This window comes from Streptopelia decaocto (genome assembly GCF_964273445.1).
Source record: "Streptopelia decaocto genome assembly, chromosome: 6".
NCBI classification, from domain to species: Eukaryota; Metazoa; Chordata; class Aves; order Columbiformes; family Columbidae; genus Streptopelia; species Streptopelia decaocto.
In genome coordinates, this window is record NC_138660.1 from 44,266,790 (window position 1) to 44,283,439 (window position 16,650).

A 16,650-nucleotide genomic window follows, 5' to 3' on the forward strand; every position below is an offset into this window, starting at 1 on the left:
CCACCGCGCACCGGCACGGCCGCCCGGGGCCAGGCTGGCTCCCTCCGCCGTGCACCAAACGGCGGGTGCTGTGGCGGGGGCGGTGCCCCCAGCCCCCATTGCCGGTGCGCTTGCGTTCCGCTCCCTCCCACCCGCCCTACTGCTGAGTGGGTGGTGTCGGCGTCGCAGTTTCTCAATGGAGAGCTGTTCTCCTGCTGCAGCTTCCCTGCGCAGCCGGGAGAGCCGGGAAAGCAGAATGAAACCCCGCCAGTGGGGCAAGGGGCAGGCACAGAACGCTGCCACGGCGGCCCGGGGCCGGCGGCAGCGAGGAAGCTGCTGCCCAGCTTCCAACAGCACAGGCACCGAGGCCGGGAAGCGAAATCCTTTGTCTGTCGCTTCCTGAGCAGCCTCAGGGCTGCGGGAGCCACAGCACCTAAACGGAGCCCCTCATCACCCCGAGTGCTGCGGGAGACATAGGCACATATGTAGCCCTCACTCCCCGGCTGACATCCGCGCACCCGCCTGCACCATCCACACGCGTCCCAAAATTCCTCCCTCTCCTTCCAGGCTTTACTGCTCGGAGCCCTGCGCGGCGAGGGGCTGCTGCAGGGACAGGTTCCCCGGCAGGTGGGAATCTCGTTTGCTTGAACATTTGCCTGTGTATTTTCCCAGCTGCCCAAACTCCCATTCATGAATTTCTGGAGCCGCCTTCATTCAGTCTTTGGTGAGCGCATGAAAGACATTTTTCACGTGTTAAGATCCATGACTCCGGTTTTTCAATCGCTTACGCGTAGGCATCGATTTAGCAATGAAACGTGCTCCACGTGCGCATAAAAATAACCCGGGTCCATCTGCCTCGGTGGATGTGGCCAGTTTCCAACCTGGCAGCCGCTGCTGTAGGAGCGGGCACCCAGGCGCGCCCTGGGGCAGCCCGCGGGTGCCCGGCCCCGATGGAAAGCAGCTTTCGGGCAGAAAGCCCTGGGCGGCTTTGCGGGGAGAGATCAGGAGCCCGTGCTCTGCCCCTCTTGCACAGCACCGGCCGAGAGACACCGCACAAACCGTGCGCGGCGGCCAGGTCCCCGCACGGGAGAGGCTGCAGGCGTCTCAACTCGGCATTTAATCAACGGCATTCACTTGGTCTTTCTGACTTTTTTCCGCCTGTCCTCTGAAGTAACGCAAATAATGCTGTAAATTAAACCTCTTCAGCGGGAGCGCTTGCGTTACCTTCCCCAGCAGACCGGAGGCGGGAGCTGCGGCCGGGTTTGCCCCTTCCCTACACCGCATCACAGACAAAAGGACCCTCCCCCAGATAGTCCTGAATGAGGCGCCTGCCAGTGCGGACCTTCCTAGTGCAGCTCCCCGCTGCTCGGGGTCCTCCCGCCGGGAGACCCTGCGCGCCTCGCCCCGCACGCCCGCCCTCGCCCTGCGGAGGTTTGCCGAGGCGGCGGTGCCTCCCCCCGCGGCGCGGCTTGCCAGCCCTCCCTCCTCCCCGCCTGCCCCCCCGCTCGGCTCACGCGTCCTCCCCCCGCCCTCCCCTCCCTCCTCAGTGGTCCACCGGCTGGGTTACGCAGGAGCCGCCGCCAGCACTGACAGCACTTGGCAGAAGGGGTTTGCCCGAGCGCTCCCGGAGCATCTCCAGAGGCGCGGCGGCAGCGCCTGTTTGGCTCACCGGGAGAGCCGGCCCACAGCCGGGGAGCCGGGCCAGAGCCAGAGAAAGGCTGAGAGCCGGGAAGCAGAAAAACACCTAGAATAATACGAATAATACTACTAATAATAATAAAGAGTGGTGGGCAGGAAAAGGAGGTCGCGGGGGAAGCAGAGGGTGAGCAGAAGGCGCGCCCCCGAGGAGGTGCCCGGGATAGGGGCACGAGCGGCCCCTCGCCAGGGCAGCCGGCGGGCCCCTGTGCCCCGGGGCGGCCGTCGGGGCAGCGACAGCACGTGGTGGCGGCGGGGCATGGCCCCCGCAGGGGCTCCCGGGGCCTGAGCCACCCCCGCCGTCAGCACCATGGCGGACGCCACTGACTCCGGCCTCGACGTGGCGGCGGTGGAAAGTTTCCTAGAGAGGCACCCGGAGCTGGTGGAGAAGTGGCTGAAGAGGAAGAACTCGCTTCCTAAAGCGCCTGCCGCCCCCGCCGCCGGCCCGTCGGAGGAGCGCCGGAGCAGCGGCGGCCCCGGCAGCGCCTGGGGCAGCGCGGGCGGCCCCGGCGGCCCCGGCGGCGGGGGGCTGCAGCGGCGAGCCTCCCAGAAAGAGCTGCGGAAGAGCTTCGCCCGCTCCAAGGCCATCCACGTCAACCTCACCTACGACGAGCATGTGCACGCCCGGGCGCAGGAGCCGCTGAGCAGCGTGCGGCGGCGGGCGCTGCTGCGGAAGGCCAGCTCCTTGCCCCCCACCACCGCTCACATCCTCAGCGCCCTCCTGGAATCCCGCGTCAGCCTGCCCCAGTACCCCCCCACCGCCCTGGACTACAAGCGCTACCTCAAGGAGCACAACGAGCGCCAGTTCTTCCTGGAGCTGGTCAAGGACATTTCCAACGATCTGGACCTCACCAGCCTCAGCTACAAGATCCTTATCTTCGTCTGTCTCATGGTGGACGCCGACCGGGGCTCCCTCTTTCTCGTGGAGGGGGCCGCCGCCGGCAAAAAGAGCTTGGTCTCCAAGTTCTTCGACGTGCACGCCGGCACCCCGCTGCTGCCTTGCGGGTCCACCGAGAACAGCAACGAGGTGCAGGTGCCCTGGGGCAAGGGCATCATCGGCTACGTGGCGGAACACGGCGAGACGGTCAACATCCCCGACGCCTACCAGGTAGGAGCCGGGCAGGCTCCCGGCGCTTCGCTGCCCCAGGCTCCCTCCCGGACCGCGGCGGCGGAGGCGCCTGCCGAGGAGCCCTAGCGCCGCCCGGCCCTGCCTCCCTGCAGGGCGTCCCTCCCCGCCGCCCTGCCTCCCCCGGCTGTCCCTGCCCGGGCGACGGCGCTGCCACCGTCGGGGCTCCGGGGGTTGCACGTAGCGGCCGCTGCTGTGCTCGGGGCAACTGTTGGCGGGACGCGAGGGGACTCCTGTGAAGGCGGGAGGGAAAGCCTCTCCTGGGTGGCCAACGGGGCTAAAGTGGCCGTAAAATCGGTACAGCAGTGCGTCTGGGTTTTTCAGGAGCAGTAGGCGGCTTCCTGGGTTTTTAAAACGTATTTTGGAATCGGACGAAGAAAACGTAAAAAAAATGCTCGTGACAGTCCCAATGATAATATTCTTAAATGTCTGTCTCACTTAATGTTCCCTGCCTGCTTGCTGCTGAAATAACCTCGTTGCTTTCAAAAGAGCATATATTTTCACCTTTGCATATGCCCAGTCAGCCCACATGGCATGTGTTTTCAAACCTATTCCTAGGAGTGATATAACCAGTCCTGTTATTTTTCTACAAGGGTTTTCTCCACCTTTTATTTTTATAGAGGCTTCAGTGTGAATTGTGGAAATGTAGTCCTGTCTTCAAGGCAAAAATTCCCTTTGACTTCAGCAGGGTTAGGCATGCCTTCACCTGTGTGTGTTGATGCAGAAGAGTGCATTCGGTTTACTAGCTTGAAATTTCTGTCTCTCAGTCCTAGGGGCTATTTCTAGTGTTTATTAGTGTGAGAAACTATCAGCAATTTGAGGTTCTTGAGAAAATTAAGAACCACAGAGTGGCAGATTTTCTAAATTAGGATCTTGGAGAGGTGGGAGAGGTATATCTTTAAGAATTTTAGTAATAACCATTGCTCAATATCTAAAATTGCTCTACAGTAATAACAAAAACAATAAGCATTGAAAATGATGATGCTTTATAGTAAACCATACAAGGAAGAAACTTGAAAAATAAGATTTTTGTTGTTTGTTTGAAATACAGAAGAGCCAGGGTAAATGTATTTTGGCCTGAATATTTATTTATTTGTCAAACAGTGAAAAATACTAGGCACCTCACAGATCCAGAGTGACAAAGGTTCCCAACCCCCAGAGTTTAAAGGGAAAGAACAAAGTGTGGTAAAAATGCTGTAATATTCAGACTAAAATGACTGAATGTTGGATCCCTTTTGAAAAACTCTAAGCTTGATTTCTTCCTTTATTTTTCTTTTTCCCCACTATACACTTTCTCTTACCCCACCTATTTTTAAAAATACTCTAACTTCTAAAACTGCACTGTGCCAAAATAGCTGCTGCTGGGGATCAAGCAGAAGATGTTCTCAATAGTCTTAAGTGGCTGAACAGATTAAGGATATCTGAGTGAAAGAACTCGATCTCTCCTTTCAACTCTGGATAGCTCCAGCAACCTTTTTTTGGAGAATACCACTGGAAAGGCAGAGTATTTTCTAGTCGTAGGGGACTGTACTATTTTTTCTTCAGTGTTTGTTCACTTTGTGTCCATTTCTCTGTGAAAAGGCTCAGCTACTTTGAACAGTTTATTGTCTGTTTCATTTGCAGAGAAAAGTGAAAAACAATCAATCCAGTTACCATTCCTGGTACTATTTATATTATACTTTTGTCTCGCTTCTATTAAAAATCAATTTAAATATTATAAAGAACACAATTAATTGTATATTTAAGCCTTAAGTAAATTAGTTAAGGTAGAAGGGAAAGTTCTAGGCCAAGCTCATCCTGTAATTATATCAATTGTGATGCCCCTGCTTTTAGTGGAGTTAATTCTGATTAGTGCAAAAGAAACTTTAGACTTTGCAAATTTAATGAAAAAATTGCTTGAAAATATAATGTGGGATCTGCTTTCTGTTATGTTTTGAAGTTAGTATGGTTTATCTTCTCTTACTTGGCACATATATATCCATCATGCATCATTAAAAGGAGACTTTTCTAATTTAATAGTATAAAGAGCCCTATAGAAGCACAGGTACATGTGCCTAAAGAAGTGACAGCTGTTCCATTTCAGATCATTGTAGTGCTCACAATACAGCACTTTAAAAATTAATAAATATGATGATATGATTTTTGACAGCTTTGCCACTCATGATGGAAATGTTTAATCAACTGTCAGGAAAAAAAAAGCACCAACAGGAAACTTTGTCAGGCTGACAGACGGAGTTTGAGAGAAATGGGGATAGCACAGCACCATTTTGTCCGTTGAATAGAACAATTCGTTAGGATAAGGCCTCGTATTAGGTCAGAGGAAGACCTCTTGATTAATTTGAAGTTTTTTTGCTTGTTTTTCAAATTAACAAACTTTTAAAAAAAGGGGTAAGATACTGCTATATCATCACTTAGCTACTTTAGAGTATTGGGAAATTTATTTTATTGTCATCTAATCATCTTTATTTTTTCAGAGCCTGATCAAATACCAGTCGGAATTCTACTGTCAAGTACAAATTGGGTTGCCTGCTTGTATTGTCAGCTGCTGCTGACATTAATGGGACTTCAGTGCAATCAACACTGCATTTCAATCCTGTCATGTCGTGTAATGTGCTTTACGTAAGCAGTCTCCTCTGCCCATACACAGACTGATTAGTTTAGGAAATATGACTTTTAGTGTCATTTTCAGAGATAGTATAAGATTTCAATTACACATTTCTTTTTCTAAAGAGAAAAAAAATACTAAAAAATGAAATCAAATAATAGTCTGAGGCTTTTCTCTGATCCAGTTGATTATTGCTGTTGTTGAATCTGACTTTCGAAACCTGTTCATGTAAACAATCTTTCTTAATTCAATAAGCATACTTAGATACAAGATTTGGACTTAATATCATGTATTATTTTAATATCACACAATATATAACATCTCATGGTAATTTGATTTATGAAGTTCAAAAGTGACTGAACAAACTTCTTGGAGGTTCACAGCATCAGAGAATTTGACAAATACTTAGTTTTGGGGAAAGTTTAGGTGAATGTTACATGACTGATTGAAAAGTTGCAGAATTTCATTCATGATGTTAGAAGTTCTATTTATTACATTACCACATCAGGCAATGAAAGTGAGGTTATAATTATAACAGTTTGCAAAATATATGATCCGATCTGTAAGAGTTAGCACTACAGAAGATTTGAGTTGGAGACTTTCTTTGCATTTTGAAACCAGTCTAAAACTTTCTTCTGGAAGTAATCCAGTTGGCATGTAAATCAAACTCCTAGTCAGTTTAGGTTTTAAAATAAGGTCTTGGGTCTTCCCATGTTAATTTTGGGAAGCATTTCTGACTCCTTATTCTTATATGAATAATGCACTATATCTTCAGCACGCATGTTGGAAGATTCTCATCATGCTGGCAAAGAAATTTGGGATCTAAATGTCCTTTGATGCTCCTTTTAACAGATCATAGATGTAGCTTTTGCATTCATGTATAAAGATTATTAAGCGTATTGTAAGAACACAGGCAGAGGCCATTAAACCTTTATATGCAGTTCTTAGGTGTTGTTTAAAAATTTATGGCTTTTTCCTATTTAAAGCTATGGATTTTTTCATGTCATCCCTTCTTCTCAAGGTTGTCTATGATGTTTAGCTGAAATTATTGATCACTTCAATTTTGTACCACCTTTTAGAGCAGTATTTAAATAATATAAATCACAAGCTTGCTTATTGTTGTACCTTTAGCTGTGCAAAAGTTGGGGGATAATTTAAGGGCATCCCAACTCCTTTTAACTAGTGAAAAAAAAGTCTTACTTGTTAGAATAGTAAGCATACATCAGAAGGCAGTGAAAAATATCTTCTGCCATTTGCCAGTGTCAGCTGAAAAAAAAAGGTTCTGTACACTTTATGTTACATTTGCAATTTTAAAAGTATCTTTAAAAGACGGAAGAAAAAATGGCTTACCAGATGGATTGTTTAATAAAATGAGGAGCAAAGAGAGGAGAAATACTAAATGGAGTCATGCTAAGACGTGGTTTTATAAGTTAGAGAGAGTGCCAAAAAAGATGATCAGAAAAGATCTTTGAGTACAGCTCAAGTCCTTAAAAAGAAAATTTAACCATATTACTGGAACTGAAAATCAAGCAAAACAGAAGACAAATTGAGCTCTCTTTGTTCTGGACTGTCCTCTTGCCTCTTTCGAGTTTAGGCCAAGTGTAATGCAACTAGTGCACACACAACCCTTCACAGTGAGTTTTAAACATCCTTAAGCACTCAGGTACAGGCATAGATTTTTGTCAGCTCCCCCGAGTGAGCTGTGAGGGTTCATTATCCCCTGCTGTGCCAGGGCAGCTATACAGGGTCGCTGCTGGTGGGTGCACAGCTGACAGCCTGGAGCCCCTGTGGGGGACAGGCTCTTGGTAGAGAAAGTCACTAACAGGTGGGAGCCACGTTTCATCACACAGCATAGCTGTTTGTTAGCATCAATATTAACAGTGTGTCTCTTTCAATTTTAAAGAGCAGTTAAACTATTAAAACCCCTGGTCCTGGGAAGTTTAGTTCTACAAATGGGAAGCACTTAGGTGCTGTTTCATCCAGCAGTGCTTGAGCAGCTGGCACCAATGGCCATATTTATTTCAGTGCTGTTTCTTAACAACGACAGAGGTTGCTCTTTAGAGAGCAGAGAACATAAAACCTGGCAAGCAGAATCAACAATAATTTTGAAAAATTTCATGTAATGCAGAAAAAAATGAATTAAAACATTTTTTGCTGTGCATTAAACATGACTAGGAAGTATCATGGGGAATGCAGGAGATAATTGCAACAGTAAAGAACTAAACTGCTCTAGTGCACTTCCCGCAAAAGGATGCTCCAGCCCATCTTGCAAAATTTAGGAAAACTTGAAACCGCAAGTACAAGTCAGTAAATTGGTGAAGGAATGTTGTAATTGTCCCTGAATCTGCTGCCCAGCAGAAGCAAACACACCCTTCTTGTCACAGCAATGCTGGCCCAGGACAGAGGGCTGTCCCCACAGGAGGCAGCACCCTACTGGCATCTCCACAGCAGAGCCCTTGGGGCAGCAGCTGAGAAGGTCTCCTTACCTCCTGTCACCTCCCTTTCTGCATAAATCTTCTCATGGAACCCTTTCTGATTGACATGTAAAATGTCTTAAGGCCTCCCTGGGTCACAGCATCACTGTTTTCACCTTGGAGATGTCCACCAGGGGCAGGAGCTCCTGGTGGATGCCAGGGCTATGCAGAAGGGCGCATGTCCAAAGCCACTTGAGGGCTCACATGCAGCTTTGTGTGTCTAGGCTCAAGTGGATCACCAGGACAGACAGGGCTGCACAACACTGTATGCCACAGGTATTGTGAAGGAACACACACTCCTCTCCATCCTTGTGTGGGGTAGGCAAGGTTACCCCATTGTCCGGGTGGGCAGTGGCCGATCCTCCATGGCTGTACAACACCTGTTTGCTGCCCCAGATGAGCCTGCAGTGTCTGACTCATCACTTTGAAATGAAGAGCAGCTGGGCTGGTGGTGGCTGTGCACATGGTGCCCAGGTGGGACTTGTTTGACACACGTTCTTGAAGTAGGAGCAGTGGGCTGATGAAGGGCTTGGGGGCTGAGGGGAGGAGTCTGCCCATACCCATGTGTAATGAGTTGTCTCTGTTTCTCACTGGATCTGTTGGGTAATTATCAGCCATTTTATGGGGCTTCCACACTTTAAATCAGCACTGAAGGATGTTGTGCTGCTTTGTTACAGTGCTGGTATAAGGGGGTGCTCAGCATGGCTGTAGGCTCCCAGGCAAATGTGAGTATGGAGGACTTCAAAGCATTAACAGGTTAGTAATTTTGTTGTATAATTTTTATTTTTTTTTTAAGTACTAACAATAAAAATCTAGCTCTGTAAGGCAACTGAAAAAGTGAGCCAGCAAGTGCTCAGTAGACTGGCACATTTGCTTTCTCAAAAAGAGGTGGCTGTAAGGCCTGACCCCCTAGCTCTGCCCCTGCAGCTGACTTGAGCAGGAGAAGCCTTTTGGAGACCTGGGGTGTTTTTCCTGCCCCCCTGCAAGCTCATCTTCTGTCAAGCTCATGAATTTTAACTAGTTTATTGCTTGCTCAGTTTATCTGTGTGAAGAAAACAGTTACTCATCTTTTTTCTCCCTAGACACTTATGAAACTTCCTTGTGAAACTGGTGCCTCTGTGGCCTTTAACTTCCTTGTGAGAAGAAAATATACATATATATATATATATATATATGATTAGAGCAGGTCAGTGACTGAGAAAGTACTGAAGAACTGGGGCTTTCAGATTTTAGCTGAAAGCCTGTTACAAGGGCAAGACTGAGTAAAGCTGTAGTTTTGCTTGGTAATGGATTTTGCTGTTCTCTTTGATTGATTTTCAATTTTTGGAAACAAATGGATGCTTCATTTTGTTTATTTACAGTTGTATGCTGTTGTGTAGTTATTCTGTAGAATAACGAAATTAATAAACAAGCACACATAGATCATTATGCAAGTTAATTTGGTTTTACTTCTGTAAAACAACCCTATTGACGAACTATGAAATACAAACAACTGAAGCTAATGGCTCACCAGAGCTGCGTGTTAACAGGGTAGCAGCAACCATGTGCAGTCTGAGCTTAATGTCTTTACAATGCACATTTAAAAATGAACGTGGCTTAGTTAATAACACTACTGCTTTGTCAGAGTAAGATCTTCTCAATTTATTATTCAAGAATCTTATTATACTGCCTCTGTAATACTTAAAGCCATGTGTTGCTCACCTGAGGAATTACCTGCAGCTGTGAACACATGCACAGATGTCTGTTGAAACATGCTGGAGTCTTGCTGGTTTCTTTGTTCAGAGGAGTACCAGTTTTTTTGAAGCCACCCTGTGAGTGGCTTTATATTATATTATATATAAGTAATCATTAATATTTAGGAGACCAGCACTAGCACCTGGCTCAATGCAAGGTTGGAATGAAATGGGCATGCGGACATGGTTGTTGTTGGTTCTCAGAGGGGTGTCAGTCAGGTCAGGTACAGAAGGCCACAGTGAGCCACTGATGGAGTAAACAGTGGTGAAGTGATCTCTAAATATTTAAAATAGGAGGAAAAATATTTTTCTTTGTAAGCTTTTCTTTCTTTAATGATATGGGCAGAGCAGAAGTGCACAGAAGCTACCATAGGTGGGACCACAACTTGATTTACTGTTGTGCTATTGGTGATCTAACAGGAGTTTGTTTTGAGGGAAGAAAACAAAAACCTTATGTGATGGATCTGGGTAATGTGCTACAGAGAAATATTTCCTGATCCCTGCTGTTGATCAGCTCTGGCTATGAGGCATGAAATGTAATTATGTTTATTAGCTTGGCAGTCATGTCTGCAAACTTGCTAGTGCTTACAAAGTTATTTATTCCTGTCTAGGGAAGTGAATCTGTACTATTTTTTTCCCTATTAGTTTTGTGCCAGTCATAAATAGCCAACATGCATTGTTACTTATGTCCATTGTCTATCTAATAAATGAAACAGTGGTCAGAAAAGGACATAAATGATAAAATACAGTCCCACCAATAAAAAGTCCCAAACTACTGACATTAAAAAACAAAACCCACAAAACAAAAAAACACACAAACAGAAAACCAAACAACAGAAAACAAAACCCACACCATAAAGAACCACCTCTAGTATTGCATCATTGCAAATGAACACTTCTCTTTGGGTTTTTTTTTCAAAGTAAGCTTTTTTGTTTGTTTGTTTTAAATCTGGAGATCAATACTTTTTGAGGCTCAATGTTCTCTACTTTTTTAATAATTGTTTTGGGAGTGAAAAAATAGAGTTTGCTAAGCTGTCTTACACATTCTTATCTGCTTTATTTGTTTTATCTTATAAGAAATATTGCTGTTGCTCTATAAATAGTCATAACTGGACTGTGTGCTTATTTACTTGGGAGAATTAGGTTTGAAATGCTGGCGAATGGTACTAGTTAGTTCTCATGCTGCATTTGTCTCTGGGGCTTTAGGGATCTGGGGGGAGATGACAGCAATAGCTGCAGCAACCTCTTCAGAGATTGCTGTATTAGTTTTTGTGTGCAGGCTTCTTCTCTGCAAGGTTTTTTCCTATCTCTGCTGTAGTGGTTTAGTACTTGATTCCTGCTTCTTGTTTATGCACAGTGTAATTTATACCATATGTGATTTTTAGAGAAGAGTATCTGGAACAGACTGGATGCCTTAATTTTTTAATTTGTATTTAGATTTTTTTAATGTTATGCTTTGAATCTAGGCAACTTGCTGTCTTTTTGCATTGCTCTTTCTGTTTTCTATAAAAGTTTTTGTATTCTATACTCATAGGAAGTATGATTAAGAAATTGAATAGGTCTCTTCTAGCTTAAATTTCTTCTGTAAATGTAGTGGCTCCTGCAGTATGGCTTCCTATAAAGTCAATCAAAAGTACATTAATCAAGTTTGCCTATCCGTGCAGCATGCAGTTTGGTAGTACAGTAATACTTGGGTTAACAATGCTGTCAAACATACTACTTTTATTACTATTGTTTCATACAACTTGGCTGACTCAATCAATATTTTAACTACAGTATAGTGAAAGAATTTTTGCTGCAAGTTTTCTTTTTTTCTTGAGCCCTTCCCAAGGAAAAAACCACTATGCAGTAAACTGCCCAATATAGTAGGCTGGGCCTGTTAATTGAAAGCCTCTTGTAGTGTTCTGTTCTGTTTGATTAAAAAGCAGTATTTTCAAATAATAAAATTCAGAAATGGCTTTTCCTTGTGGCTGGTGGCTTTGTCCAAGTCACTCAGTCTATTTCACTAAACACTTTCTCCTTAGACTTTGGAGAAGGAAAACAGTGTCCAGGCAGGTTTTATCCTCCATTATGTTATTTGACTCTTAGCTAACTTGGTTTAGGATTATACTTTTTCTGTTATAGATCATGCAAATAATACTCACATAAATTGAACTAGCTTTGATAAGGATAGAAAAGTATATATTTTCTTTCAAGGTTAAAAGAGCTACCCTATGTTTAAAAACAAACAAAAAACCCACACACATCTGTACTTTTTCTAACAATGTATGAACCACCTACTTAAAATCAACACTGAAATGCAGTTGGTGAAAGTTTGCTCAGAAGTTAAAACTGTTTTAATTTCTAACCTATTCTGTTACTTCAAATGTCTTAAGGAAAGAAGAAATGTAGATTGAAGTAAGACAAAACAAGTACAAAATACTTGTTTTGCTTGTTTCATGGGGAGTTTCAGGGACCCTTTGTGGCCTTTTGTGGAGTAGTGCATGTTCTTAGAATTTTGAGTTTGTTTTTTTTTTTTTTAATTGGAAACATGTAGGTTCTTTGAGTAAGTGATAGAAATAGTGACTTTTAATGGTCAGCATGGATTATTTTGTGTGGTCCTCCTCTAAATGTACCTGTTCAGGTTTAATCACAATCAATGACTGTTATTTAGTGACCTCAGATCCATAATCAATTCTCTTTTGATATCAAAGAGAAGAGGGTTGTATCCTTAAGGTATTTTTCTTTTGTTTGCCACTTCTATCAGTATTACACCCAATTTAAATTGCCTGAAGCCTCAAGTAAATCAAGATAATGTGTATATTATGGTGTGAGAGCTTGTAAGCATGGTTAATATTTTTAGGTTTTAGATGATATGATCTAGAAAAGTAAATTTGAATGTATCAGTTCACTGATAAGAATTCATGCTGCTTACAACTGCTGTTCCAGGCTCTAGCACTTCTGATCCTTATGTTCTAGATTAGTTTCAAATCCCACTTTTAATGTAATTCTCATTTACAGGGAATTTTTTAATGAAAGTTGGGATTCTGATAACAATATATGACCCCCAGAACCCTAGAAAAAACAAAACAGCAAAACAAAAACAACCCACACAAACAAAAAAAACCCCAACAAACTGTGTGTACCTTAATCTGGTCTTGTATAGAATAAAAGCATCAAGATGTTTGTCTTTTCTCATTTATTGACACTTCTTAAATTTGATGTCCACAAAGAACCAGGATAGCAGTGTCACTGCACAGGCAGCTGAAATATCAGTGCTTGGATTGATGAATTGAGCTTGTTCTCTGTGGTGTCTTGTCTTGATTGAATATCACATTTTACAAGGTGATATTTCCCCAAAGAAGAATTTACAATTGATAAATAACTTGAGACAAGAGTAAAGTGTAGCCTACAGAATAACTGTTCCTTGTTGGCAGTTCTGAAATTCTAATTAAAAGTGCCTTGGTCTTCATACTTTGAATGTCTCTGGCATCTAGAAATATTATTATATAAAACCAACTATGTTTGGTTTTAGTAATGTTTTAAACCATCAGTGGAAGACTTTACTTGTAATTCTTTACTGTTCTTGCATGAAAATACTTACAGTACAATTATAATTATGGTGAATTCTCTCTCAAAAGAATATCTTGTATCTGGTCTGTCCTTAACTTCTGAATAGAAGTCTTGATTGTAAAAGAATCTTAAACAAGTGCTGCAATTGGTGTCATCAACATCGAGACTCCTTTCTAGCCAGAAGTCTGGCGCAGATGAGGACCCTATTATGTTGCAGACTGTTCTAACATGTGGGATAATACAGTGTATTTCTCTAAGTGTTTGCAGTTTCACAGAGGACTTCTCTCTGACCTAGCAGCTTTGTTATCAGCTGCTAAACAGGCTTCCTTGCTCAAGGTTGCTGCCCTGTGAGGAGAGGTAGACAAAAATCTTTTACAAGCTTCTCAGCCTTCACAGATTCACACTTGGGCATTGAGGTTTTTATTGATGCTGTTAAAACCACTGAAACCTTTCTGCTAGATCCTATGACATACACCCTATTATGACTATAAGGGATGAAAGAAGGGGGTGTGGGGATAAAAGAGGTTTGGGACATAATATAAGTCATCCAGTTTTTTTATGTGTATATTGCATGATGCAACTATGTTAATGTTGCCAGAAATAGTGATTTTTCTTCTCTGTATCTTTCCTAATCACTTTCCAAATGTTACCAAAATAAAATTCTTGCCTGCTTTTCCACAGAAGGTTAGGGATAGAGTTACACTTCACATCTTGATGATTTAAAATGTTTACAGAGTTCTTGTTGGGGTTAGCCTCAAAAATGTCTAATTTTTCCAGTTAAATGCATTAATTTCCCAATGCCGTGCTTACTGTACCTTTAGTCCCTGCTCCAGAGATGTAATACCCTCCTGAAAAAGGTAGTCCCAGTTCTCTGTCGTAGGTGGATAATCTGATATCAGATGGCAGGAAGACCAAAGCATTTTGTTGCATCTCAGGATGGCCTGCTTCTGGGACTAAGGCTGGCTGATTGCTCCAGGAGCCCTGTACTTCCTTCCTCCTAGTGTAGAAGTCCCAGCAAGAGGTACAAACAAACTTCCAAAGTCCACTTGAACAGAGAAGCAATATGGCAGGAATGAGTTGTACTTTAAAAACACTTTCCAGATTACCAATCCCTCCTGTGTCTGTGGTTCTCCATAGTATCCATTAAGGAACACAGGACTGACAGCTCACCATTAAATCTGTTCCTAACACTCACAGCTGTGCCATATTTATCCAACTCAAACAGCTTCACAAGCCCCTGTGCTGTGTGCCACCATCCAGTGCAGGTCAAACAAAACTTTGTGTATCAATCTTGAGGCCTGTTGGAAAGGCAATGACTACATATGCTCAAGATTGTAAATTACAATTGGACTAAAATACCCGCTACAGTGAACCTTGTTACCTAAACAAAAGAAACTTTCAGAAAAACATGAATACACCTTGTTAATTTTTGTGCCTGACAAACAAATTGCAACCTGCTTTTGGTCTGTCCAACAACTGTCCTTTTTCAGTTAAACTCCCTTCTGAAGGTTTATTTCTGTTATAAGGCCCACAAGATGTAAATCAACAGCAATATTACTAGTCGATGCATGGTGACATTTTGGTGTTTCCCCATGTACTCTGTTTTGCGTTGAAGAAAATTAGTAGAGCAGGGACTGTCTCTTCAGTAACAGAAAGCATATTACCAGTATTTTACTAAAAATTGCTAATTCAAAATAGTAGTTCAGACATTACCGAGATGCAGTTAAGGAAATAATGTATAATTTATTTGTTGGTGAAGCCTACTGTGTGGTAATTGCACTGCATTTCTATTTCTTCTATTGTAGAAAAAACATCTCTTTCTAAGCAGGATTCTCTACAGTGCAGAACAGTTTGACTTCTATGCAAGCTGATCTAAGTGTTTAGAAGCATGTGGAAAGATCACAAGATCAGGCAGGTCTAGACCCTTGATGCCATTATTAAAAATCATTCATCACAGGGGTTCTGGTTCTCCTAAGGAAGTTGTTAGGCACAGATGATTCAAGGGAATCTCATCAAAGCCTTATCAAAGATGGCATATTAGTAATCTAGTCTTTATGGAGGGAAAGACTGTTTAATACACTCCAGAGGCAGCAATAGGTCTAAGGAAGAACAGCTCCTAATGAAGTTATAGAATTAAAACAAAACAAAAGAGAATAGTGTAATAAAGAATGAAGAGCTTGGTATTCTGTTGCAGAAGAACACTATAAACTGTATACTAGTACCACAATTGATATTAATTCCTTGTGCTTGAAAGGTATGTGAACTTGCAACATGTAATAAAATAGCCAAATGAATTTGTTTAATCTTTATGATGAGTAAGTACAGAGCATTTCTAAATCATGTCTTTCTTTAGGTGACTAAAAAAGTCTATTTCTGTAGCATCTGCAATTCACAACAAGGAAATAAAAATAGAAATAAATTTGCCAGGGGATAAAAATCTGTCAGTTTTTAGCATTAGTAAACATATAATGCCTTATCTCTTCCTCATCACAATCAACTCTTATTAGGTTAAGGGCTGTATGAATTGTTTTAATCACTTGAGACAAGTATGGACATTGTTTCACAGTCAATACTGTCTGAACTCTTGAAAACAAAACTTTTGCTTATTTTTGTAGAACAGTTCAGTTCCGTTATGTTAAGGGAGTCAGAACTGGCTGTGAGTATTGTCCACAGCATAAATGCTAACTTCACCCTGGAGGAACGGAGCTGCTGCCAGCGAACAGCAGTAATTCCCTCTTTGGCTGATAGGAGAGCTGGTGAAGACAAGATGAACAAAGATGCTCTTAGTGCTACCTCTTCTGAACTTTGCAGCCTCCTTTGAGTCCCTTTGTGATCTGCAGTTGGAGTTGTCCTGTTCCAGAGAATCCATTTCTGCACACTGCCATGTAAATAAATGACCCATGTTTAATCCAGTTTCCTTTAGTTTTTGTCAATCTATATTGAAAGTAATTTTCTGCTAAGATTTGAATTTTGGTTTTAGTTGTTTGCATACTGCAAATATTAATGTATTTAAGAAAAGCTTCAGATTGTTTAATGATCAAAAGTACTGTAAGCTCCTTTTACTATTTTAGCAAGCCTAGAAAGTCATATGAAAAGATACTAAATATGTTTTAAACTCTTCTGTTTGTATATATGGTAGTCTTTCTCCAGAGGTAACTTGCTGCATGTATCCTGCAGAAGAAGGTTAAACAAACTGCAAATCCAAACAGTTTATTCCTTGAGTCATGTCTTTAGCTAAGCTATATGCTGAGAATTATACTGGTATGTGGGGGGGCTTTTTTTTTTAAATAGAGAGGTTCTTGTAGTGAATTTTCTAGAAAGAAATGAGGTTTTATTTTACTACTTTGAAAAAGCATTTGTATTCTATTGGAATACTAGCCTATATAAATCATATTTGGGTTAGAAAATTTAAAGTGCAACAGACAAGAGTGGGGACAAAAAGTCTCCATCTACTTGACAGAGAAATCATGAGGGTCTATTAAATAT

General features: G+C 42.8%; 1 protein-coding gene across 1 annotated transcript in view; it reads left to right on the forward strand.

Moving 5' to 3' along the window:
• Positions 1–1,984: 1,984 nt before the first annotated feature.
• PDE11A (phosphodiesterase 11A) overlaps positions 1,985–16,650 on the forward strand; it is a gene marked incomplete at its 5' end in the record, with an annotated part of 133,790 nt that continues 119,124 nt past the window's right edge. Inside the window, one exon of the mRNA XM_082056014.1 lies at positions 1,985–2,782. Coding sequence (XP_081912140.1) covers positions 1,985–2,782 — 798 coding nt within the window. The remainder of the gene's footprint in view (positions 2,783–16,650) is intronic.